The following is a 25,760-nucleotide window of genomic DNA, read 5'->3' as shown; positions in this document are numbered from 1 at the left end:
GAATGACCGAATCTAAACACTTATGATTATCCATGTGGCCATGTCTCTTGTATTTACCAGTCAGAGGTACGGATACACTACACCTTTGACTGGGTACTATATGTAGACAGTGTATTTCCTTTTTTACAAGGGTGGCGATTCGCCGAATCGATTACGTATTAAAATATTCTCATCGGACGTACGCCACCGCTGAGAAAAAAATCTGTTTTGTTGACTTGGACGACATTGGTACATCGTTACGGTAAATTACCGTCAGCATATGAGCTGGACATGGTCGCGTATATTCGGCATACGCCAACGTTGGTCGCACGTATAAATTTTCTGCGAGCGAATTTTTGAGTTGGACTGCAGCAGACGTCGCGTCGTTTGTGCTGCTTTATCTGTCATCAACAACAACAACATTGCACATGGTCCAACGAACTAATGGCCTTTCCGTATCAAATCTGGGTTAAATTACTCCCTGAGACGAATCTCGCTGCGGGCCAAAATCAGAAGCATCTTCTTAAAATGCAAATTCTTTAGTGTAGAACTTAAGAGGAGAAGAGGGTGTTTAATGAAAATGCATCTCCTTCTCGCTAATATCATCATACGTGTTATATTGAGATGAAAATGGGTGTAATCGTTTGTTCTTGTTAAATGTCTTTTTTGCCACGTTCATTGGGGTGGATCGGAAAATGAGAAAAATCTCACATTTTTTACCAAATTCACGTCAGTAGTTTGCTTTGAGTTAAAAGTGTTTTATGAAAAATTTGAGACCCCTATATGCTAGGGGGAGCCAGGAGCTCTCAAGTGAGGTAATTTTCGAAAAAAATACATTTTTTTGCAATTTTACTCCATAAAACGTTACCGTAGTAAAACGGACACACCCCTAAGAAAATGCGATTTGAGTTTCTGCATCTTTCTGGTGCATCGAGATCAAAATCCAAGGGTATTTTAAGAGTGGATTTTGAGAGTTTTTTTTTTTTTTGACATTTTTTTTATACTGGGCGTGTATAATTGCCAGGATTTTTACGCCCAGTTTCGAGGGGTTAGTCTAGATTTGGTTTGAAAGATTGATTTCTTTGATGTATTTAAGAATGTTTTCCATCTGTTTGATGTTGTCAGGAATTGTAGGGTTGAGGTCTGAAATGTTTAAGGATTGGCGTTTTGTTTTGAGGGAGGGACAGTAGAATAGAAGGTGTTGAGTGGAGATTATTTCAGAGTTACAGAATTGACAGGTGGGTTTAGGAGCTTTGGTGTACAAATGGCTGTGGGTTAATTTGGTATGACCAATTCGGAGGCGGGTGATTATAATTTCTTCTGATCTGTTTAGGTGACTAAGGTGCTTCCAAGGGAGGATTGATTTTTTGTGGGTAAATAGTTTGTGATTTGTTTTTGAGTTCCATAGATTTTGCCAATTGGAGTTTTGGATGATTTTTAGAATGTTAATAACATCATCATGGGTCACAGAGAAAATTTTAGAGGGGGTAACAGCTGATTTAGCTGATTCATCTACTGCCTGATTTCCTTCAATGCCTACATGACTTGGGACAAACATAAATTTAATAATTTTGTCAGTAGTCTGAAGTTTATAGATGATTTGATGGATCTTATGAACAAGTTGATGTTCAGAAAATTTGTTTTGAATTGATAAAAGAGCAGAGAGTGAGTCTGACTGAATCAGGAATTTTTTGTTCGGGCTTTTTGAAGTAGAGATCTTTTGTAGGCAATGGAGTATAGCAGAAACTTCTAAATTGAAAATTGAAGAATATTTATGAGCTGTGAAGTTGGTAATTTTACCATCAATAGAAAAAGCATAGCCTGCATATTCAAACTCATTTTTAGAACCATCTGTGAAGCATAAAATAAATTCATGATATTCTGCTATGATCTCAGTATATTTTTCTTTGATGAAACTAGATGGGTACTCATTTTTTTTGTATTGGGATAAGGATAGATTGACTTCTGGTAAAATTAATTCCCAGGGAGGAAATTCATTGTACTCGGAAGTGAGGTCTAATAGGTTTACATGGTAATTTCCTAAAGAATTTTGGAGAATACAGGAGTGATTTTCAGAATGGTTTGAAATATTTTGAATTTGTTTTTTGATTAAAGTTCTGACTGGGTTTGTTGGATTTGTTGTTGCTGATACAATGAATTTATTAGTAATATAGAAATTCCTGAAGTTTGGAGGGGGTTCACTAGCCTCACAGTAGATGCTGTCTATAGGAGAGGATGGTAATGCTCCAATACATAGGCGTAAGGCAGCATTTTGTATTACTTTAAGGATTGATAGGTTTTTATCTGATGCACTGATATAGGCTGGACAGCCATATTCTATTTTGCTTCTAATTAGAGATCTATATAACTGAAGTAAAAGGGATCTTGAAGGGTTGTATTTTGGATTTTTAATCACTTTCAATAGATTTAGGGTTTTCATTAAGTTCTGTTTAATGGATAAAAAGTGAGGTATCCATTTGAGCTTGCAATCGAAAATCAATCCAAGGAATTTTGTATTTGATTTGAATTCTAGTTTTTTACCTTTGAGGGTTAGGGAAGGAAGTTCAATTTTGTTTTTTCTAGAAAAAAGAATGCAATGGGTTTTAGACTGTGAGAATGAGAGACCATTTGAATCTGCCCATTCTTGAATTTTATCAAGGGTCTCTTGGATAAAGAGCTGTGCTATTTGTAAGTCTTTGAAACATAGGGAGATGTTCATATCATCTGCAAATAATCTTAGTGACATTGGAGGAGGGATAATGCTATGAATACTATCAATAAGGAGAATAAAAAGAGTTGTACTCAATACAGAGCCTTGTGGAACACCATTTTGAATTTCATATACTTGTGATAAGGTATTATTTATTCTAACTTGAAATTTACGATCAGAAAGAAAATTTGCAATGAAGAGAGCAAGATGCCCTCGAATTCCAATTGAGTGGATTTTTTCAAGAATTTTGTACCTCCATGCTCTATCATAAGCCTTCTCTAAGTCAAAGAAAATTGAAATAACACTTTCCTTATTTTCAAAGGCAGTGGAAACCTCTTGTTGAAGAGAAAAAAGATGATCAGTGGTGGATCTTTTCTTACGAAAACCACTCTGGCTATTATTGAGAGAGTTTGTAGATTCAATGAACCATACAAGTCGTTTACTCACCATTTTTTCTAAAATTTTGCAAGGTACAGAAGTAAGAGAAATTGGTCTATAACTAGAAGGGGACGAATTTTCTTTATTTGGTTTTAGGATTGGAATTATTACAGCATTTTTCCATGAGTTAGGGAAAGAGTCTGAAAGCCAGATTCTATTAAAGAGATTTAAAAGCTGTAACTTTGCCTGCTCTGGAAGGTATTTTAGCATAAAAGGATGAATATTGTCAGGACCAGGGGAGGAATTTTTAATGTTGTGATTCAGAACATAATCAAGTTCATCCATATTAAAAGGTAGGTTGTAGGTTTCAAAGTTATCTGAGTTGAAATTTAAAGTTGATTTTTCAGTTTCTACTTTAAAGTTTTGGAAATTAAGGTCATATGATTCATCTGCTGAAACATTGGCAAAGCATGTAGCAAAAATATTAGCAATATCTTCATCTGAGGTGATCACTGTGTCATTGTGTAGAAGGAATGGGATATGAGAAGGAGTATAAGAACCTTTCAAAATTTTAATACTCTGCCACATTTTTTGAATGGATGAAAAGTTGAAGATTGAGTAAAAAATTTGTAAATGTTATCAATTTTTATCAGTCGATTTTTTTCTATCTTCCAAAACACTGCAAAATTGTTTACTTTGATATGAAGAATTTCAGACCCCTGGTTGGAAGGGAGTGAAGCCAGGGGTCCTCAAAGTATAATAATTTAAAACCCTTGAATCAAAATGGGCGGAGCCAGAGATCTTCAGAGTGTGACAAATTTTATTTTATTTTTAATTCTTCTCGTATACTTAATTTCAAGTAGAATTTAGACCCCTAAGTAAACGGATTAAAGTCAGAGATCTTCAAAGCTTGACAATTAGAAAAAAGAACATATTTTCAAAAATGTTGGCAGTACTGCGATAGAAAATTTTCAACAATTTATCAAATACGTAGTAAACTATCAAAAATGACCAGTAATTTACCAACAATTCCAAGTTTTTTTACCAACTTAAAAGCCACTAGTAATTTACCAAGAATTACTAACAATTCACAAAAAATATGAGTTCTTTGCAAAAAAAAATCCAGTAATTTACCTAAAATGATTAGCAATTACATGAAAATTACCAACATTTACCCAAAAATTACCAATTACCAATAATAACCAGTAATTTACCAAGAATTACCAGTAATTCATCAAGAATTACCAGTAATTTACAACGAATTACCAGTAATTTACCAAGAATTACCAATTACTAAAAACAACCAGTAATAAATAAATAAATAAATAAATAAATAAATTCAACATTATTGGTACAATACATCTTAGGTACTACACAATTTGACGACACCCCTATGCGCAGGCGAGGGGGGCCGGTAAACAATAGATCAACATGATAGAAAAAAAGACACATTACCAGTAATTTACCAAAAATGATTAGCAATTACATAAAAATTACCAACATTTACCCAAAAATTATCAATTACTAAAAATAACCAGTAATTTACCAAGAATTACCAGTAATTTACCAGGAATTACCAGTAATTTACCAAGAATTACCAGTAATTTACTAACAAAGCTCAGCAATTACAGAAAAATTATCATTCGCCAAAAATAACCAGGAATTTACCAAGAAATATTTTTCACTAGCCAAAAAATTACCCACAAGTTACCAAAAATTACCAGAAATTACCCAAAAATTAGAAAACATTTACATAGCAAGAAATTTTTTAGTTGGTAATTTTCAAAAAAAATCACGAACAGTATCCCAAAAATGGTCAGTTACTCGTACTTGCCAAAAATGACCAATGATTCGTAAATAAATTACCAATTCACCGAAAATAATGATAGGTTATGTACAGAATTTTTCACAATAGGAAAAAAATGTTGGAAGTGCATTTTTGAGAGTTTCGCACAATTTTAGTAATTCAATTATTTTTCCAAATTCTCAAAAGTCAAGACTTGACTCAAAATGTTGCTTCAATACAACTCAAAGTGTTTTAGAAATTAGTCATTTTACTCACGTTTTCAAAAGTTGGACAAAACATTGCAAAATCAGATAACAGAATATGGTACACTTAATACGTAGGTAATTTGAAATTAGTCGATTTTTTTCTGTTTTCAAAAATGCAACAAAATACTTACATACTTATTTTTATGTACCAGAAACTCGACAAAAATTTTTCAAATTCTCGAAAGTCAGCGTGAAGAGGACCAGCGTGAAATTTCCTATCGGATCGAGTCCAGATCCAGAATAAGTTTTATAGTCTGAAAGGAGATTGACAAAGGTGCACCAGTTCAAATGAAGTTTTTTTTTTTAGCTCCCTCCTCATTCATGAGATTATCATTAGAAAGGACAGAGAACAAACTGAATACAGTGCTTTCAAGGTATCTTCTCAATTTTTCCATCAAAAATTCAAAACACAAATTTTTAATCTGTCAATGGTCATTTCAAAACTTACTATTTCGGTGTCCATTTCTACCCCCTCCGCCGCACTCGCAAAAAATCTCTCAAGAAACAAACTACAGTGAGAATTTGTAAATTTTTTTACCACTAACAATAATGATAGAATTTCCTCAATGGTACAACTCGACTTAAAATTTCTAAATCGGAGTTCAATGTTCGCTGATCAAAGAATCCACAACCCAAGTCGATTGCAGACTGCTCCAATAATAAGAAGTCATTGAACGAACTCGATGGCACAGCGATAGTTGAGTAATAACTTGGACAGAAGGTAGAAGAGAAGGGTTCAATCGAGGGCTCGTCACTACGTCACCTCTTCGACTTGAGGTTACTCATACGTAGCATGTTGTATTTTTATTTCCAATGTCCACAAACCGGCTACCGATTCATCGAGTACCTACCCGAAGTGGGTCATCAACTTTTCCAGCACATACGAGTACCTACTCTGGCTGCATAACTGCAAAGAGCAAAGAGCCATAAGTAAAGATTTCGTCGACGTAACGCATCGAAGACGACGACGCTACGGTCGCAGTCCGACTACGACCGACCGCCGCTGGCGCCTCCACCACGAACGATCCCACAGGTGTACCATCTTCTCCACTCTTGCGACTCCGACGACTCGATTCACGCACTATACGAGCAAATTCTTCTACTTCTTCTTCGTGTCTTCCACCGTATTCTGTGTACTATCACCTTTTTCTTCTTGCGTATCACGCTGACGATTTGTTTATTAGTCGTGATAGCTTCTGCGTTTCTGACACGAGTGTGGTCGCCGAAACAGATTTTTTTCTACGTTATCGTGTTCGCGATACAGATACTCGTACATGTCTGGAGGTGTTTTAATAAGGTAGTTTAAAACGATATATTGTACCGTGTATACTTTGTTTCATCAAGTATCAATTTGTGATTTCGTTTTTGATTGATATTTTGTCACACTTACGAATGCGGCGTACGTAATTTGACGAGTTGTAATCGCGAGTTGTGTTTTAATTACGGTGTCGTAATGACGATAATGATGATTATGCTGATTGTGACGGTGGTGAAGTGAAGTATACATATATTATTGATTTGATACATCGTGCGGATTATCGTCGTTGTCGTTGCTGCCAATTTATTACGTAATTCTTGCCGGGAACGTCCGAGTAAACTTTTATTGCTCGAGTGTCACATCGAAATCAATTATGGTAGGTCAATATTCAATATTCATCTCAATCGTGATTTTTAAATTTTTTTTGTCAAATATTGGGTTGAATTTCACCCCTCACCCTTGTTTCCCTTCTTCTGACCTTACTTCATTGTTTCATGCCATCAAAGAAAAGAAAATTCAAGTTGAGAGAAACTGAGGGAAACGGAGTCAAAATGGCTGAAAAATAAATTGCAACATGACCTAGGCAATAAATTATCCAGTGAATGAATTTTTCTCACTATCGTTGGCGTATTTAACCATTTTGGCTCTGTGAGCACTTCTTTGAAGAAAAATCTCCATTTCGCTGCTCGAGAATTTTGCAAGCAATGTAAAATGCATGCGTCGCTTTGTAAAGGTCAAGTCAACATGACCAGAGGTCGTTCAACTCATACTTACAAGACGTTTATTTTTACTGATATTATTGAAACGATACTCACGAAGATCCAAGAATTTTAAAACATAAAATTAAAAATGAAATATTATGTTGTTATTTAAAAAAAAAAACAAAATGAATACCGACTAGAAATTGTCATTTTTCAACGACATTCAAGATCTCGTGATTTGTCGTTAGATGCATTAAATTGGAAACAAATTATTAAACAAGCAGAGCTATCGAGAGTCAATTCAGGTCCGGGGGAAATATCGATTTTTCAGATTGATATCACATTCATATGACTTATAAATTTTCATTTTCTGTTTTTGAAGTTTTAGGGACCCAAATGTGAATTTTTAAATTTCAAAACAAGACACCAATTAGTCCAAGCGAAGCAAGGGCGAAATTTTTTGAAAATTTTGATTTCGAGAGGTCTGAAAACGATTTTTTTTAATGCAAGGAGTAGAAAGTGCGGTCCCGAGGCAAACTATCCTCTTTTCCCCCTCACCTCCCCCTCAATGGCTTGTCAAGCAAGCCTTCTTTCACAAAAAAAAAAAAACAGCAAGAATTGAAATTTTCATGAAATAGTGAAGTTTGAGGAGGGAGCAAAATATTTCATCATTGTCAATGCCAAAATTTAATTAATACTATTTGCCCCCCCTCTCAGACCCATTTCAAAATCTGAAGGAAAAAATTTGAAGATTTTTTTGTCATGAGACAATTTTTATACGAAATAATTAGTCAGAAAGATTATTATTTATTAATCGACTTCTAAAATTACATCGTCGATGAGTTGATAATATCAAGTTGAAAGATCCGATAAATTTCAACGTCCAGACCACTTTCCGAACTACAAAAAGAAACAAAATCGATACTGCCCCCCCCCCCACCATGAACGTAAGAAAAATGAGGAGAAAAGTAACAAGAAAGCTTTTGAGAAAACATGGTCAAAAAGCTACTAAAATGATGACCATCATTAAAATTATTATAAATCGCCAAAAACTGGTGAAATTTCTTAAAAATTTACGAAAAATAAGGCACATAACAGTTCTTAAAATAAATTGAAATGGCAAAAAAAATTAAAAAGCACTAAAATCATTTAAAACTATTGGAAGTGAACAAAATTTTACTAAATGAATGGTCAAAATTTTGTGAAAATTTCAAAAAAAAAAAAATATGAAAACATGTTAAAAATGATGTGTAAAAATTATGAAAAAAAAACTGGTGAAATTTCAGCAAAAATAAATATCGTTTAAACATGTTGAAAATTATTTTTTTTTTAAAAAAAAGCATCTACTTGCATCATCAAAAATTACTAAAAACATATGAAATTTCAGCAAAAGGCAAAATGTTAAAAATAACCCAAAAAATATAAAAAACACAAAAATTATTAGAAACTATGAAAAACTGCCCAAATCTTGAAAAAATTTGGAGAAAATTGCACACAACACTGTTAATCATATTGAATCTGATGAAAAAATAAAAATACTGAAAAAGCGTCATCATCAAAAAATCACCAAGAACTGATGAAACTTCAGCAAAATTTGCATAAGATAAAATGAAAACTTGTTTGAAATAACATAAAAACGATGAAAAAAATAATAAAAAATCATTCAAAAAATAAGAATGAAATTGAGCCTAATTCAGCGAAAATTGCATGAAATATTGTTAAATGATCTAACAAAAAAAAAAACACAAAAAAAAACTACAATCCTAAAAATTTGTCAATACATAAATGATGAAATTCAAAAAAACAAATTGACAAAATTTAGCAAAAAACTGCGTTAAACATGATCAAGAATATGTTCACAATTTCACATAACAAAAAATAGGTACTGGGTACTAAAAAAGCATCAAAATTTTTCGAAATTTGCCAAAAACTGACAAAATTTTAATACATTGTGAAAACACATTAAAACTGAAAATGACATTATGACTCAGAAAAAAATAATTCAAGTTGGAAAATTATTTAAAAAGTGATAGAATTTGACTAAATGCGGAAAAAATTGCATAAAATATTTTAAAGTTGAGTTAAAATCATTGAAAATCATCAAAGAGTCATGAAATTTGAGCAAAATTGACAATTTGAGCAAAATTTCGAACAAACATTGCCAATAAAAATCAATCAAACAAAATTGAAATTTTACGAAAATTGCAGGAGGTACCATGAAAATTCTAAAAATTGATAAAATTTTAGTAAAATTGAGATAAACTTGACAGCAATTGCTTGATACATCATTCAAAGTTGATGACTCTCGAATTATATCAAAATTCAAGTTCCTTTTTCAACCTCACGTAAAACAATTAACTTTAAAAAATGAACTGGTAGAAATGAAACAAGAACACAAATTCCCAACTTGGCCAAATTATTTGAAAAACTGTCAAGTTAAGTTTACTTTTTACAACCACAATTCCAAGGCTTTCTCAGAATTTCAGATCAAAAACCTCTCAAAATTATTCACTCAAGACTTCGTTTCCAAAATTTCCAACAATTTTTGGCATAAAGACTTTATTTACACCAAGTCTTTTCATAATTCGTTTGAGAGAAATTCTACCACCTCCCCTCCCCCCAAATAAATGTTAGTGATTTGGATACGAATGTTCCTAAAATTAAAAACTATGCTTCAAACCAAAAATCACAATTTTCCCAGTTGACCAAATGCTAGCAAATTTTGTGCTAGCGTAAATGGTGCCGGAATTTGAGACACTTTTTTAAAAAAATGCTAGCAAATCAGTTGCGATTAGGTCGCATTAGAGTAGCAGAATTGCGCACAAATAGCTAGCACGTAGCTGGCACAAAGCTAGCAAAAAGCTAGCATTTTGTTGGCACTTTGCTCTGCATTCTGCTACGTACATGCGACTAAATCGCGACTGATTTGCTAGCAATTTTTGCAAAAAGTGTCTCATATTCCGGCACCATTTACGCTAGCGCAAATTATGCTAGCAGGAAGCTAGCATTTTGCTAGCGTAGAAACACTTTGATCAGTAAAGTAATTACTATTAATTAATTTTTAAAAATTCTGGGTGTTTCCTTTAACAGGTGGTAGTTTTCCAGGAAATTCCAAAAATTAGGCGACTGTCCCAGCTCAGAGGTAGCATAACGCTAGCAATGCTAGCATCTTGGGACAGTATAAGAAGAGTGATGTCACTCTTCTTACTTTTCAACAAGATACCACCTTGAGCTTATATTCAACTTGATGACACACTTTATCTAAGAGTAGCAAACTATACCATGAGAGAGATCGACGCTAGCAATTCGCTAGCATTATGCTAGCGCTTAGGTTGAAAAATCTCTTTATTAAATAAAAAATGGAAGTTTTTTTTTTAAATAGAAAAATTGTCAAAATTTAAAATTTGAAAATGAAGCATCAAACAAACCATGAAAATGAAAAATTTCAAAAACATTTGAACAACATTTTAGTCCACGGCAATGGGGGTAATTGCACCCCCTGCAGATCCTCCGGGACAACTTTTTCCTTAAAGGGGACATCCTAAGGAACATTTTAAAGCAAACTTGCTGAAAAAAAATTGGCCTTACTCACAAAATGGCGGCAATTTTGATTAAAAGGTCAGCCGAAATCACAGATTTCGCGTTTCAACATAGGACGTGCACGAAATTTTTCAAACCTTACAAACATAGATCGAAAGATCATGCAAAAATTCATCACCTGTCAAAATTTCAAGTGGTAAAGTACCTTTTTCGATTTTTGGTGAATTTTCAAAAATCAAATTTTGGCCAAAATGTGAGAAAAAATCAAAATTTTACCAAATTGACCAAGAAACCTGACATTTGGGATATACCCTATTTTCGACATGCCAAATCGATGGGAAACGGTTTCAACTTGTTTTGAGCAGTTCTGGAGCCTCCAGCAGATTTTTGAAACTCAAATTGAAGTTGTAAAGCTCAAATTTATTCTGAAAACTAATTTCAATACGCTACGAAGTACTGCAGGTGAATTTCAAGTCGTTTTGGAGCCTCCAGCGACTCTTTGAAAATTCCTGAAGCCTCCAGCAGATTTTTGAAACTTTAAATTTTCACAAAATTTCAGAATTTCCTAAAAGTAGCTGGAAGCTTCAAGAAACTAGAGATATGCTTACATTTTTCTAGAGCCAGATGGCTAAGTAAATGCTAGCTCAGAGATGCACGAATATTACCTGAAGTTTCCTATCATAAAACTGTGAGCAGGTAACATATTAGTCAGTGATACGCTGGCATTAAGCGAGCAGGTATAGAGTGAGGCAAAAGCTAGCTGAGATATGCGAGAATATTGCTTGAACTTTCTTGGCATAGAATTGCAAGCAAGTATCCATCAGTGATACGCTAGCATCAGGCGAGCATGTATGAAGTGAAGTAAAAGCTAGCTGAGATATGCGAGAATATTGCTTGAACTGTCCTAGCATAGAATTGCGAGCAAGTATCCGCCAGTAATACGCTAGCATAAGGCGAGCAAGTTAAAGTGAAGTAAAAGCTAGCTGAGAGTCGCTGGAAAACAGCTCGAAAATTGCTAGAATTGAATTTGCTAGCGAAAAACTGCAAGAAAATCGCTTACTTTTAGCGAGATAATTATTGCTGGCCACAAAAGGCGAGTAAATTGCTAGCAACTTATCAAAACGCGAATAAAACGCTAGCTTTTTGCTAGCATGTGGTCAACTGGGTTAAAACAACATTTGTACAGCTTGAACGAGAAATTAATGAATAATGACCTATTGAGCAACCTGTACACAGCACACACTTTTCAATTATTGATTTCCCCCACCTGCAATTCATACACGAAAAAAAAACGTCAAGCACCATCAACCATATTATAATCTCACCACTAAAAAGTTTAAAACGATATACTAGGAACAAGTTCAACAAACCAACAGCAACAATCATTTTCCAAAAAAAAATTTCAAAGGATAGGGTTTCGAAGCAAAAAAAAAGAACTAGAACAAAAAAAAGCAGAAAAAAAGATTCAACGACAACAAAACACCCTCGCACAGCACACTTATCCAAAATCATCGTATGCTTGAGTAAACCCACACATTGCCCTCTCTTTACCACCCTCTTCTTATACCATAGCATATTATGTAGTACAAAAGTCAAACGTAAGCCTTTTCCAATGAGTAACCAGCTAACCACACTGGAGACCTCTTGTAGACCACGAGAGCAACATCTCAACCATCTGTCACACATTTGCTTCTGTTTCATACGCACAATGTACCTAAAAAGTAGGTACATTGGGTACATCGCGGTATAGTAAAGCACAGCACCGGAAATACATCTCCTTATTTGAGGTAGGCCTACCAAAGATGCAATAACACGCGCACGTAAAAAAAATAAAAACAGAGTCATTACAACGCGCAAAACCTTTATTTTTAGCGTTCGGAACTGGTTTTCAACTTATTGTTCTCGTATCGTACACGTTATACCGTTACCGGACACCTGACGATCATTTTACGACATAATCCGAATCCGATCGCGGTGCGAATCTATCACGTAGGTCAACTACACTTTTGGTTATTTCCGGTTGTTCCGTTTCTACGAGTGTACGAGTGTAAGTAGGTATCACTGTATACTCGAGTCATTATTCGACTTTTTTTTTTCGTTTCACGCACATTCGTCAAAAAAATTTACGATTAGCGAGAGTTCGTAGCATCTCTCTTTCTCAGCAGCAAGTTCTCACTAAAAAAAAAAAAGGAACAACTTGATCGATGTCGAATAGGTTTCGTAGGTATCATGCCGCGAATGCGATTCCGATTCCGCGTTAATTCGTGTTCATAATGCTTGTTTCCAGTAGCTTTGCATATAGTGTGTCTCGAAAAAAAGTTTCCCAATTATATGATATTTTTTGTATGAAGATTAATGATTTCACCAAAGTTGAATTTCGTCCTACAAAAAAAAAGATCATAAAATTGAGAAAATTTTAGCCCATAAACATAGTGGTCCCAAAAATTTTGCTATATGATTTTTTAAAACGAGTTGTCAAATTAAAAACCCCTGCTCACTCACTAGCATTATTTTTTTTCAAAAAAAATCATGAATTTTCTCAAGGCTTTTTCATTTTCAAATGTCTTCTCCTTCCCCTTCATAGCTCTCCTTCTCAGAGGGAAGAATTGCGGCGAAAATTCAAAACTACAAGTAGACATGATTTGCATTCAAAGGCCGCTTCATACAACAACGCTTCAATTTCAATTTCAATTTGTTTAGGTATCAAATTATCATTAAACAAAATTTCAAAATCGAGAGAAGAGGTCAATTCAAAAGATAATTTTCAAAAACTTGATATTTTTTCTTCTGAGGGTGAAAAAAATTCGCATCCAACGAACTTTAATCTAAAAATCATGTCTTCTAAAAGAAATTCTGTGAAAGTGGTTTCAGGCCCCTGAAATCATTTTTAAGAAAAATCGCTGGTTGATGAGAATTTAAAATGAGTGAATGAAGCGATAAAATTTTAAGCCGAAAATTAAACATTTTTCTCCTGTAAAATTTCATTTACTACCCCTACTTTTAAAAAAAAAATATAATAGGATAGATAACCAATTTGAAATCGTAAGACTATTTTTCAGGATAATATTCAATGTTTTTTCAAGATATGATATTCCATGATCGAAAGGGAACTTACGTATCAACTCATTTTAGATTTGGAACCCCAGGAAAAGGTTTTGGAACGAATTGAATCGAAATAAATCCAGGGTTTTGAAACAAGAGGTACCTAGTCCAATGGTATCAGAATTGAGAAAATTATTCCAATAAGAGCAGATATGTGAAGGATTGAATCAGAAATTAAATCCAGTTGGATTAATTAATCAAATTCGATTATCTACATCCTAAAACTGACGACTCTGATCAGATTCAATTAGATTGAGTTCTAATTTCAATCACTAACTGGATCTAAATTTAATTTAATGTGACAATTTTTTTTTCAATCTGGAACACTGCTGATTAATTCGGATCCAAAACTATTTTTGTAGGATGTTTTTTTTTATAGAATCCTTAATTTTGAAAACCGATTTGAGTATTCCTCGCTCGAATTTTCTTGAATTTTCAAATTTATTTACCCAACTACTCGTCATGTCAAAGAAAACAACAACTATTCACTTAAATTTTCTCAAAAAAAAAAAGTTGTGAACAAAATAATTTTCATTTCCAAAGCGAGGAACCCCTCCCCCTCATAAATTAAAGGAGAAAGTAATTCAAAACCCATTTTCTCCCAAAATATGGAAAATCTCCCTCCCCCACCCCCCACCAATAAATCTGGAAAGAAGAGAAGATCATTGTTTTTATTGTTCTTGTTTCATTTTTTCTGATTCATTTCAATAAATTTTCAAATGGAAACCGATGCATTTTAAGGGTTTCAAATCTATGCCCCTCCACTGCCCCCCCCCCCCCACAAGACAGAAGAGACCGGATCAGATTGTTGTCACATATTTTCCACAATTCACTCCAAGTTAAAAACATAGAGTGCCTAGTTCTTCGTTTATATGACTTTTTTTGAAGAAACTTTTCACACCTTGAGCACAAATTACCCTTTACGACCCTCCTCCTCTTTAAAAAAAAATATTTTTTCTTCACTTGACGAAATAAAAAGAAAAAAGATACAAATTTTGAAATTGAAACGGATAACACCACATTCAGAAGAGAAAAGTTCAGTATTTCGAAATATTTCGCAAGAAATGTCCAAAAAACCTGGAATTTTATTTTTAAAATGTTCAAAAATTACAAACTTTTCTCCAAATTCCTCGAAAAATGGAACAAAAAGTCGGTGGATTTTGACCAAATTCAGCAGAGACCTTTATTTTGAGTTGAAAGTTATTCAGAAAAAATGTTAACTCCAGAGGTGCTCCTGGAAAAGAGATACAAGCCCTCCACGAGAGAAGTATTTTCAAAAAACTCATAATTTTTTCGCTCTAGGCTCTACCCAGCCTGCCTCGGGAAGAATGACCCAGTCCCAAAAAACAGTATTTGAGATTTTACGTCGATCTAGGAAATTTCCACCAAAATCCTGAACCACTTTTTAGGGTTCTGCTGCGCGGTTGAATATTTTCAAATTGTTTACTTTTCCGGGTGAATTCGTATTTTGAAAATTTTTTCTTTCTTCTCAAATGTTTTGCATTAATTGAGCCAAAACATGGAAAGATATCATTTTTGAAACTGGAAAAATATTTTTCAGAATGCAGTGGCGCCAATTATTTTGTCATTATTGCCAATTTCAAAGAACCGAACAAATTTTGATAATTTTTTAGCTATTTTTATCAAGTTTTTGGAATTGCCAATAATGACTAAAAAATTGACACTATTACATTCCAAAAAAAAATTTCCGCAGTTTCAGAAATGATATCATTCCATCCTTAGACTTCATTAATGTGGAATATTTGAGAATAAAAAATTTTCAAAGCACGAATTTACCCATGTCTTTTTCGAGACTTCATATCTCCTCCCCCCCCCCCCTCCAGGGACACCTTAGATACTAAAATTTTTTGTGCGCAACTTTCAACTCAAAATGAAAGTCTGTGCTGACTTTGGTCCAAATCCACAGACTTTTTTTTTAGGGCGAACTATCCCAATATTATGCAATTGATAAAAACCGCAATTAATGGTTCATCTCATAAGGAATTCCGCGAAAAGTTAGCATAATTCAGTCACATGCCGTCAAAAAGACATACAAAGCAAAAACGTCTGAACCCTCAACACTTTTTTTCCAATTTTAGAACAATAGGAGGCGGGAGTACTGATTTTTTGGAGAAATTTCATCAATTTTTTATGGGTTTTTGAAAATAATTTTTTTTTTGGAATAATTCAATTTTGAGCTCATTTTACGACTTCCAAAAGATTTTTATGCCTCTTGCTATTATTTGATAAATAAGATCTTTCGATATCAAATTTCTTTGAAAAAATATTTGTTTACCCCTCCTTCTCCCCCCTTCCTCACAATACACGTAAAATTTTTGTACTTCATCATCATCGGTGAAAATATCTTTCAGACTATACATATTCGTTAAGTATACGAGGAGCTATTCGAAAGTTATCAAACCTCTTTTAACGACTTTTGAGGCACACTGTATCTCTATCTATACATAATTGGACTCATCAACACAGCAGTTCGACTTGTTTCTAGTCTTCTCCGAGAAGACGTAAACACAGCAGTCACATTCGCATGCAGTCGTATAGTCGCAGCCACAGTCACAAAAACACCACTAATACATAAGTAGAGGTATACGAGTACATCTCCATCGATATTTGTTATTCTGTCATTTACTCGTACGTAAAGAATTCGGCGAAATATTCGAAATATTGGAACTTCGGTTATTCGCATCGTGTGTGTATTTTTCATTTCGACGTCTATACGCACATATTGCGAGTGCGACGCGATTGACCCAGTATAGGAGGACGCGATTCGAGATTGTATATATTTCGAAAGACTTTTCAAATATTCTCTTGAGAATAAGGGCGAGTGCGAGGCGTGCTGCGGAGCCCAGCCTATAGCCATCAGGTCTGCGGGAGAGGGGGAGGGGAGAATATACGATATAGCATAATGCCTCATCTCGCCTATATATATTTTTTTCTAAAAAATATGGCCCGAACCATAAATGAATTTAACGCTTACAGACGATAAATCGTTTATAGAACATGTTCCATAAAGTTTCCACTCTTATAATAGCTTTTATTCGGCATCTTTCCGCGAATATACGATATATTGAGTCAGTGGCGTCGAAAGTATATGCAAAAGGAAAAAAAAATCGAACAAAATGAAAAAAAAGCACGATGGCATCGAATCGTGTGCTAGCTGCCTCCGAAATCCGCGTGTATAGCCATATTACGATTTCAAAATGAATCTGAGAAACAAACGAGTTTTTCCCAATGACAAAATATTCAATCCGATCGTCGTATATTACGACACATGTCGAGATTACTCATAAATTCGTACATTATGCCTCCTCTCTCTCTCACCGATCATATGGTACACAATACCAGTTTAATCCTTGGATGAATTAAATACTCGTACGTACACGATTGATTGAGTAACACTGCCCTCCTTCATCACTTTGGCACCCAGACACAGGTACATGGACCCCGTAAACACTCCATTGATAACTGTTATTAATGAACTTGTCGATCAATGCCAAGTATTGTGTCATCTCCATATCGTCGAAGAAGCTTTTCTTTCTTCTCACATAATCTTCGATAAAAACTGAAGTACTCAGTCACGATATTTTGCTTCTCTTATTACACATATAAAAGCAGTAAGTCGATTCCATCCAATCGTAGGTAATAGGTACCTTCTCGTAGCTCATAGAAAGTGAAATATGACGTTAGCCGGCTCTTATTTAATATGCATAATAAACGGTGGCTAAACGACATAGTATACGAGTTGTATTGTACTGTATAATGTCTCATCATCAGCACTGCACACTTAATAATAGACATACAGCGAGTACCTGTTATGTACATTACATACACTTATGTACAGGTAGGGTACGTACAACTACGTGTGTATTAAACAACAGGTCTGCGTACTGCATGGTGTATTGACGATACGATGGTTAACAAACCGATGCACCTGGTGAAAGTTACCTTCGCAAGGTCTTTGCCGATAAGATGGACGGCGAAAGAAGGGTCTCTCTCATCGCAATAATGTAATGTAATTCGCGGGCACACTCGCTCACTTACTTACAATTATTATTCATATCGATATGATTTTGCGATACGGATCGCCGCGTACCGCACGTCACTACACCCTGGGTTTTCAAGGTATCTGGAGTGAAGTCTACCTACGAGTACACTCCATATTCAACAGTTTGTAGATATTGCCCGAGAACGCCGTTCAGCTAATTACGAGCATTAACTGCTCTCTTATACCTGCTGACGTGAGTCGTGCGAAATTGACCATTTTATTATGTCACACCTCGATAAACGCCACCGAGCACGTGCTTTCGTACGTGTTTACGAGTCTTTCGTTCGCTGTAGTTACTGTTACTGTTGCGGTTATATGGGAAAAGTACCTGCTGCATTTACCTGTACCTACCACGCCTTGCACATAATTATGTTGCATATTCTCTTCGTAATACTGCTGAGGCTGGAAAAAGAATCAGTAATGATCCGTGATTTTTCAATTTTACTTTTCTTTCAATTCATCGATGGACTAATGAATGAATTTTATTCTTGGGAAATTTGTTTTTACACTGACCAGTCGAATTGGGATATCGTTCGATATCTATTCAAAATTAACTTTGCAAATGAGTCATAAGCGTCCCCCAGTATGAATTGAAAACCTCACCGGTCATTTCCGACAGAAATTCAGAATAATCAAATTTCTTTGTTGAAAAATTAGGAATTTTCATTAAACATTTCAAATCAATTGAAAGGGATCCTCGAATACCAACCTTTTTGGTATCCCAACCAGCACCAGCAATACGAACATATTTGAACCCAGAGACGTGACAAAGTGAATATGTCGTGGGAGGGGGAGGAGGAGGTAGGTTGGACTGGAATTTTCCCAACCTTGACCGCCAGATTTTCCCAAATGTCTACCTCAGATCCCTTCCCTCCCTACATAGATAATTCCATAGCCAGATGTGGTTCGAAAAAAAATGTTGAGAACGATTTAAAATTTTTAAACATGATTTTTGTGCACAAAACATTTGAATTTTTTTATTGATACAAAGTTTTTCAAGTTAATTTTTCTATTCTCTACTAATTTCAGTCAAAGAAAAGAAGAGAAAAATTACCTAGCCTGGGTGAAACGAGTTCGAAAGCTGTGAAAAAATGATGATTCGAAACGCGAAACGACATCATTTTTAATGCAAGAAGTCGATATTCATAGCTTCAACAGTTTTAGTTTTCAGGAAATTATAACATTTTCAAAAATGGGAAATAAGCCCCGAGCGAGATGAGGGCAAAAGTTCTCAAAAATTCAAAATTCTTCATTTTTTTAGAACTTAATTTCATGTTTTCAAAAAGAACCAATTATGGCAAAAATTGGAAAACGTAGGACTTTTCAAAACTGTTTTTGCAAATCGATGGATTTTAGTAATTTTTTGATTTTGCAACTTACACAAATTTTTCCCAATTTTTTCCAACTCACCCAATTTATCCCAAAAATTATCAACTTTCCACCAACATTTTTCTGTAAGTAGGGTGAGATCCCCTTCCCCCACCGCTTGACAAGCCTCTGTCTGAACCAGAAAAAGAAAAATCGAAAGAGCATCCAAAACAAGATGTCCAACAAACAGTACATCTCTCAGAAGCAAAACCAAAGCAAGACTTTTAGCATGAAATTTTTTCAAACGTTTCAAATTCATGGAGGGGCTGGGTGATAAAATTTATCCAAGTCACAATTTTTTTTATTTGGCTAAAAACTAGAAAAGTGTAGAAAAAATTAAAATTTTGGGAAAAGAAGAAAATCAATGATAAATTTTCAAGTAATTGAAATTTTTTTTTTTTTAAAACAGGACTGATACCATTTGGGAGGGGGGGCAATTCTCTTGACAGTTTGACAAGGGCATGAGGGTAAACGGAAAGTTGAGGAGGATTGAAGAAGGAGGACAAGGGAGGACAAAATCCAGACAACAACTTTTTCAAGTCAAAATTTCTTCACCAAACCAAAAAAAAATTAGAATCCTAAAACAGAAAGACATAAAGAAAAATTTAGAAGTTTGACGCAAGAAACGGAACACAGCAGGGCCCTTTTGTAATTCTGTTAAAAAGCAGGGCTTTTGGCAAGATATTTTTTCAAATGATTCAATTTTTGAGGGAAGGGAGTTGTCAACATTTCTCCAAGTTGACATTTCTTTGAGGTCAAAGTTCTTAAACTTTTTTCAAAGAAAACTACAGTATTAAAAAATCAGATGTAAAAAAATTCAAAATTTTTAAAAAAGAAGAGAAAGTATGGAAAATTTCAAAGTTTTATGCCCCAGGAATGGAAAACAGCAGCACTTTCATTTTTTGAATCAGAAATCCGTACACTTTCAAAATGAAAAAAAAAAAAAAAAAAATAGTGATGAAAAATAAAATGTTGCGAGAAGAGAATAATCGGAAAATTTCAAAGATTGATAGAGATAATGGAAAAAGGGAGAATTTTGCTTAAAACTCCTCATAAAAGGACGTCACCAACAACAAATTTCAGGGGCTACATTTCTTTTTTCGATTTCCAAACGATTTTCAAAAATTTAAATCAGAACTATTTTCCACAAAAAAAATCAAATTTCGATTACTCACCTAAAGCTCAACTGAAATACAGCCCAATCCGTTTTCCAGATCGACAAGAACAGATGAGAGATTTTCAGTGGATTTTTGGACCTCAAAATAATAAAGCCAAATAAAATACAGCACTATCAAGCAGATAGCGGGAGGGGGGGGGGGGGAGGTTACACTATTTCAAAATTGAAAAGTTTTTTGATTTAAAAAAACAATTTTGAAAAAAAAGGAAAAAATCAATAAAAAATTTTGAAAATCGAAAAATGGTAAAAAAAACATATCTGATTAATAACGAATTTGCGTCAAAAGAAAGTATAGATTTTGAAAATTTGTGTCAAAATTGATCAAAAAGGGCCAGTTAGCCTTGTTTCATAGAATTAAAGCTCAACGCTGAAATACGGCCCAACCCGTTTTTCAGATCGACAGAACAGATGAGAGAATGAATGAATAAATCTTTATTTAAGGACGCCTTAGAATCTAGGCCTTTTAGCGTCCACAGTTTGTTCACAAAATTTTTTTTCTTCAGTGGATGTTTGGCTAAATAAAATACAGCACTATCAAACAGATAGTGGGGGGGGGGGGAGATTACACTATTTCAAAATTGAAAACTTTTTGGGTTAAAAAAAATAATTTCAAAAAAAAGGGAAAAAATGTATAAAAAATGTTAAAACTCGAAAAATGGTAAAAAAACACATGATTTTTTTGAAATGACAAAAAAAACATATGTAATTAATTACGAATTTGAGCCCGAAGAAAGTATAAATTTTGAACATTTGTGTCAAAATTGATCTAAAGGGGCAAATTGGCCTCGTTTCACAGAATTTTTTCAAACCCAGAAAATCCAAAAATGCATTTAGAGGCTCCAGAACAACTCAAAACCACCCCAAATCTATTCATTAGGTCAAAAATGGACTATGAATCACACTTCGACTTTCTTCAATGGATTACATATTACTTGAATTTTGATTTGTTTGAAAAGAAAAATTGTCAAATTTGAGTCCTCAAATATTCTCCAAAATTCAAAAAATTCAGCAGCACCAAAAAATGTTTACTTGAACAAAATTAAAAACCTACTTGAAAGTTAAAATCATCCAGAAATATAACCATTGATACATATTTTTGAAAATATCAAATCAATTGCAAAATTCTCGAAGGTAATAGAAACCAAATTTGGGCACGTTTTGCAAATTTTTTTGAGTTTGACACTTAAACATTCAACCTCGTTATTTTCAGAAAAAAATTACAGAGAAATTTCCATATGCCACATAATTTTTCAATCAATTGAGAATACCTCGATGTCTCTTAACTTTTCAATTTTTCATTCTTTGCAGACTATCTCTGTTCCTCCTTCCCCAAAATGAAAATCAATCAAAACTTTTCTGTGTGAAAACAAAATGCTGTGATAGAATTATGTGCTTACAACAATTAATTTCACTCAATTTAATCAAGAATGAATTCTCGAATTTCGACAATCACAGATTTTTTATTCGATTTCTAGATTTTTTTTTTTTTTGCTTTTCGACCTGATTTTTCAACATTCCCGACCTGAGTCACCCTGAAATACATTAACATTCTAGACTGAAACTTCAAAGCTCCTTCTGTCAAGATGTTTCAAGCTTTTTAAATTACTTTTTACAATTTCTGTTTCATTCCAAATTGAATAAATGTTCATTACCTACAATCTTTTAACGAGATTTTCTTTCTAATTTTTTCCAGCCCTGCAGAAGAACCCTGTGGTTACTCGCTGTATTCTGCGCTTACTCGCTAACCGCCGCAGACGAGACCACGACACCGGAATGGTCAAACATCACGACACTGCCCACACCACACGGATTCGTCTTCAACTCAACCGATGGGTCATCGAACTCCACCACCCCTCCTTCGTTCGAGCATGCTGATAACGAAACAGACGCTTCGAATTTCATCGTCACCGATTACGCGAATAGCGTAGATTCCAATTCCACATACTTGGAACATTTCACCAAGTTCAACTGGACCGTGTTAGACGGTTTCGATTACACGTTCGGAGGCACCGATGACGAAGGAGTGAAACATTCCGCCGGCGAAAATAATAATACAACTGGTGGCATCGCCGCCGCCGCCGCCTTCTTCAATAACACCAACGATGACAACAACAGTAACAATAATAAATCGCGCACCGGTTACGAACGTAACCTGATGGTCGTGCTGCCGGTCATGCAAGGTAATTCGGATTTGACTAATTCTAATTTACAAGTATTGTACACGAAACCTCCGGTAACCGCGATTATTGGAGGAGAACAGAGTAACGAGAGTAAGAGAGGCGAGCCACAGGCGCAAGCACGAACTACAATTAGACTGATAGAAAATCAAGTAATGGATTACGCCAGTACGACTACGCAAGATCCAGTACCAGTAGTTGTCAATAAACTCGAACGTATCGATCACGAGTTCGATCTTCCGCCTCCACCCTCGATAAAAAGGCAAGATTTCAAACGACATCCCTACACCGATTTCTTATTCGGTAAACCTTCCGGGTCGAAGCCAAAATCCCCCCTTGATTACGGGTACCCTGATACGTTGAAGTTCATCGAAGACTTCAACGAGGTGCCCAAGAACCACCGACCTGATTGGAATCTACCAGAAGTGGCTCCAACATCGATGACTACAAAGAAATCCGCATCTTTCGGGGTCACGAAACGAGACCCCTTCCAGATGTTCGAATCAGTCAAGCCTTTGGAAATCAATAAATTACTATCCTTCAAACCGATCCCAGTCACCGATAGTATCGTCGAAGAAACAACCCATCAGAAAAAGAAACACCAACACCAGTTTCTAGACCTTTCGACAGAGCTGCCAGTCAGACAGATCTCCAAAAGACCATCGAAAAGACCTGGTAAAAAACCGCAGAAAAACAAGACCACCGTGTTGACTAAATTCCAACCACAATTCTTCCCAGAGGTCACCACCAAAGCTACTATTTTCTCACCATCCATCGAAGACATTTACGCCTCCAGCAAGTACTCCAATTCGCTGCAACAAACCACTCCTGGGTTTCTGCCCACACCTTATAGAGAACCTTCGGTAATCGAGAGGACTGTCGAGACCACCACACCCAGAGGTATGACGACTGAATCGCTTCCAACTTCTTCCACCGTATCAGAAATCACCAGAGAAGAGATCAGCAGCACGTACTCTAGTACCACTCCTAGCACGACTGTCGTAGTCACCAGTACCACTTCGACCACTGTAACTGAACCTGCAACCATCTCAACAGCCACTACAACTACCACAACAACCACTCAGACACCTATTCCAACCACTCAATCGACCTCTGCATCAACCATCAACACCACTTTACCCATCAGTACAACAGAATGTTCCACTGATCACAAAAAACACCAAATTAAACCTTCGGATTTGATCAATCTGAAGAAAATCCTCGACGAAGAGTTCGGATCATGGCCTAAACGCACCACTGAACCCACCACAGTCAAAACTCCTGCACCTAGTGGAGATGTACTGACGAGTGAAATGAGAACCATGTTGATTGCTCTGGGATTACTTAAACCAGATGGTCAAATCAGAGACCAACTTCCAGTTTTCACCACAACAACCACCACCAATAATTACCTCGAGGAGATGTTGATGAAACGTGATCCAGTCACTCCGACCATCGATCCGCATTCCTACGCCAATTTCAAGAAAATCCCCATCGATTTCGGCCGGCCAAGTGAAAGATTACCGGTGAGTGATGACATGAAAGATCTGCTGGCTTCTTTTGGCCTTCTGCCTAGGAGATCCCTGCATACATCGTTGCTTCACAGAATGACACGTCAGCAAAAAATGTTGGGCAATGGCAAACCAATAAATTTCACAACTGTTGATCTGAGCAGTTCCCCCAACAACTTGGAAACCAATTCCACCACCATTGAGGATGCTGAACCCACCTCGATCGATGATCCTAAACCCACCTCGATCGATGATCCAAATCCCACCTCAATCGAGGAAACCAACCCGACAACTTTCGAAGAAACCAATCTCACCTTCAACGATACCGAGCCTCTTTTCGAGAGCTTAGACTCCCTCACAGCTCTACCTTTCAATTACGTACCTCACGAAAAAGGCCACGTTTTCCACCCCACAATCCACTTGGAAACCCTTGGCGACGAATCGAAATTACGTAAAATCCACCACGTAATCGAAACCATTAAGAAACTATCGCATCAAGACAACATATCGGTCGAAGAAATCGAAACCCACTTAGAAACCATTACCTCTTTGGTGAGCGACGAAGCCGCCATCAAAGACCCATTCTTATCCGAACTGCGCAACATCGTTGCCAAAACCAAATCAAAACTCAAACACTACAAAGATAAAACCATCGATCTCAAAACAAATTCCGACTTGAACTTCAACTCTGACGAGTCATCCATTGTCAGCACATACTCAACTCGGACCAATCTAACCGATCTTACGCAGGCGATCGATGCACCCAATCCTTTATCCACCGAAGAATTGCAAAACCTTCTGGAAGCTCATAAAAACGAAGTCAAACGTCAACAGCCCACCAACAACACCAGTGGCAGTGCCCCAATCCCAGACTTGGCAGCGTCTTTTGGCGGAGGAGAGACGGCGAGCGATGCACCTACTCCAGAAGATCTCCCAACAGGCAAACCGAACGGTTTGTATTTCTTTGTCGATTGGAATACCTTCCTGAATGTAGGAGAAGCTGAAAAAAATCCGGTTAGGGTTAGGTTCTCTCCTAGGGCTGGAAATCCGCGAAATTTCATTCCAATCACATTGCCATAACAAATCGAGCTTCAGCCAGCCGGTATTTAATTAATTAGTTCGGACATATGCTAGTCTTTTAGGTCAGTTCATAAAAGAGGATTCAATCGCATAACTAATCCTCGCCTTGTATAAATATTGTATTTTTATTTGTGTTGAACGATTGAGAAAAATCAAAAACATGATTTTTTTGAGTCGAGTATCGAAACGTCACACTGGCAGATAGTGTTGTGTTCCTCAAAGATGAAAGTTTTCACATCAGGAAGCCAGAAATGTGACGAAACAGAAACAATGTGTGCATAAAAGATCATTTCCCCCATTTTATCGATACTCGTCTCGAAATTTCAATTATTATATTTTTATATTCGTGTATGTACTATTTTAAATGCTCGTGTAGAAAGTCGATCCATGGTATCGATATTAGATGTTTTTTTTTTTATTTTATTATTCTTTTGTTCGATTATTCGTTAAGAATAAGTTATTTATTGATGAAAGATGCTCAGTGTTGAATTTATTATTAGAATTAATTAAACATTCGTATAGTGCCAACCTAGCTACGATTACGAGTTCATTGTTTACGGTTAATGAATCGTTTCTTTTTTTTATAATTCATTTTTCGTTTTTAAATTCGTAGATAACTGTAGTAATTTATTCGTTTATTTTCTACGTTTTTTTTTTTCAAGCA

The 25,760-nt window shown here is 35.5% G+C and overlaps 1 protein-coding gene and 1 long non-coding RNA gene across 3 annotated transcripts in view; one reads left to right on the top strand and one right to left on the bottom strand.

The window, feature by feature from the left end:
• LOC135837073 (uncharacterized) overlaps window positions 1-25,760 on the bottom strand; it is a 245,445-nt gene that overhangs the window by 13,262 nt on the left and 206,423 nt on the right. The gene's annotated exons all lie outside the window — the stretch shown is intronic.
• On the top strand, window positions 6,077-25,475 carry LOC135837035 (mucin-4-like). The gene is made up of 2 exons (XM_065352167.1): window positions 6,077-6,753; window positions 22,022-25,475. Exons 1-2 carry the CDS (start codon window positions 6,751-6,753, stop codon window positions 25,094-25,096), a joined length of 3,078 nt encoding a protein of 1,025 aa, XP_065208239.1. The 5' UTR covers window positions 6,077-6,750; the 3' UTR covers window positions 25,097-25,475.

This window comes from Planococcus citri, chromosome 2, assembly GCF_950023065.1.
Source record: "Planococcus citri chromosome 2, ihPlaCitr1.1, whole genome shotgun sequence".
NCBI classification, from domain to species: domain Eukaryota; kingdom Metazoa; phylum Arthropoda; class Insecta; order Hemiptera; family Pseudococcidae; genus Planococcus; species Planococcus citri.
The sequence above is the reverse complement of the archived record's forward strand: the minus strand, read 5'-3'. Positions and strand labels throughout refer to the sequence as shown.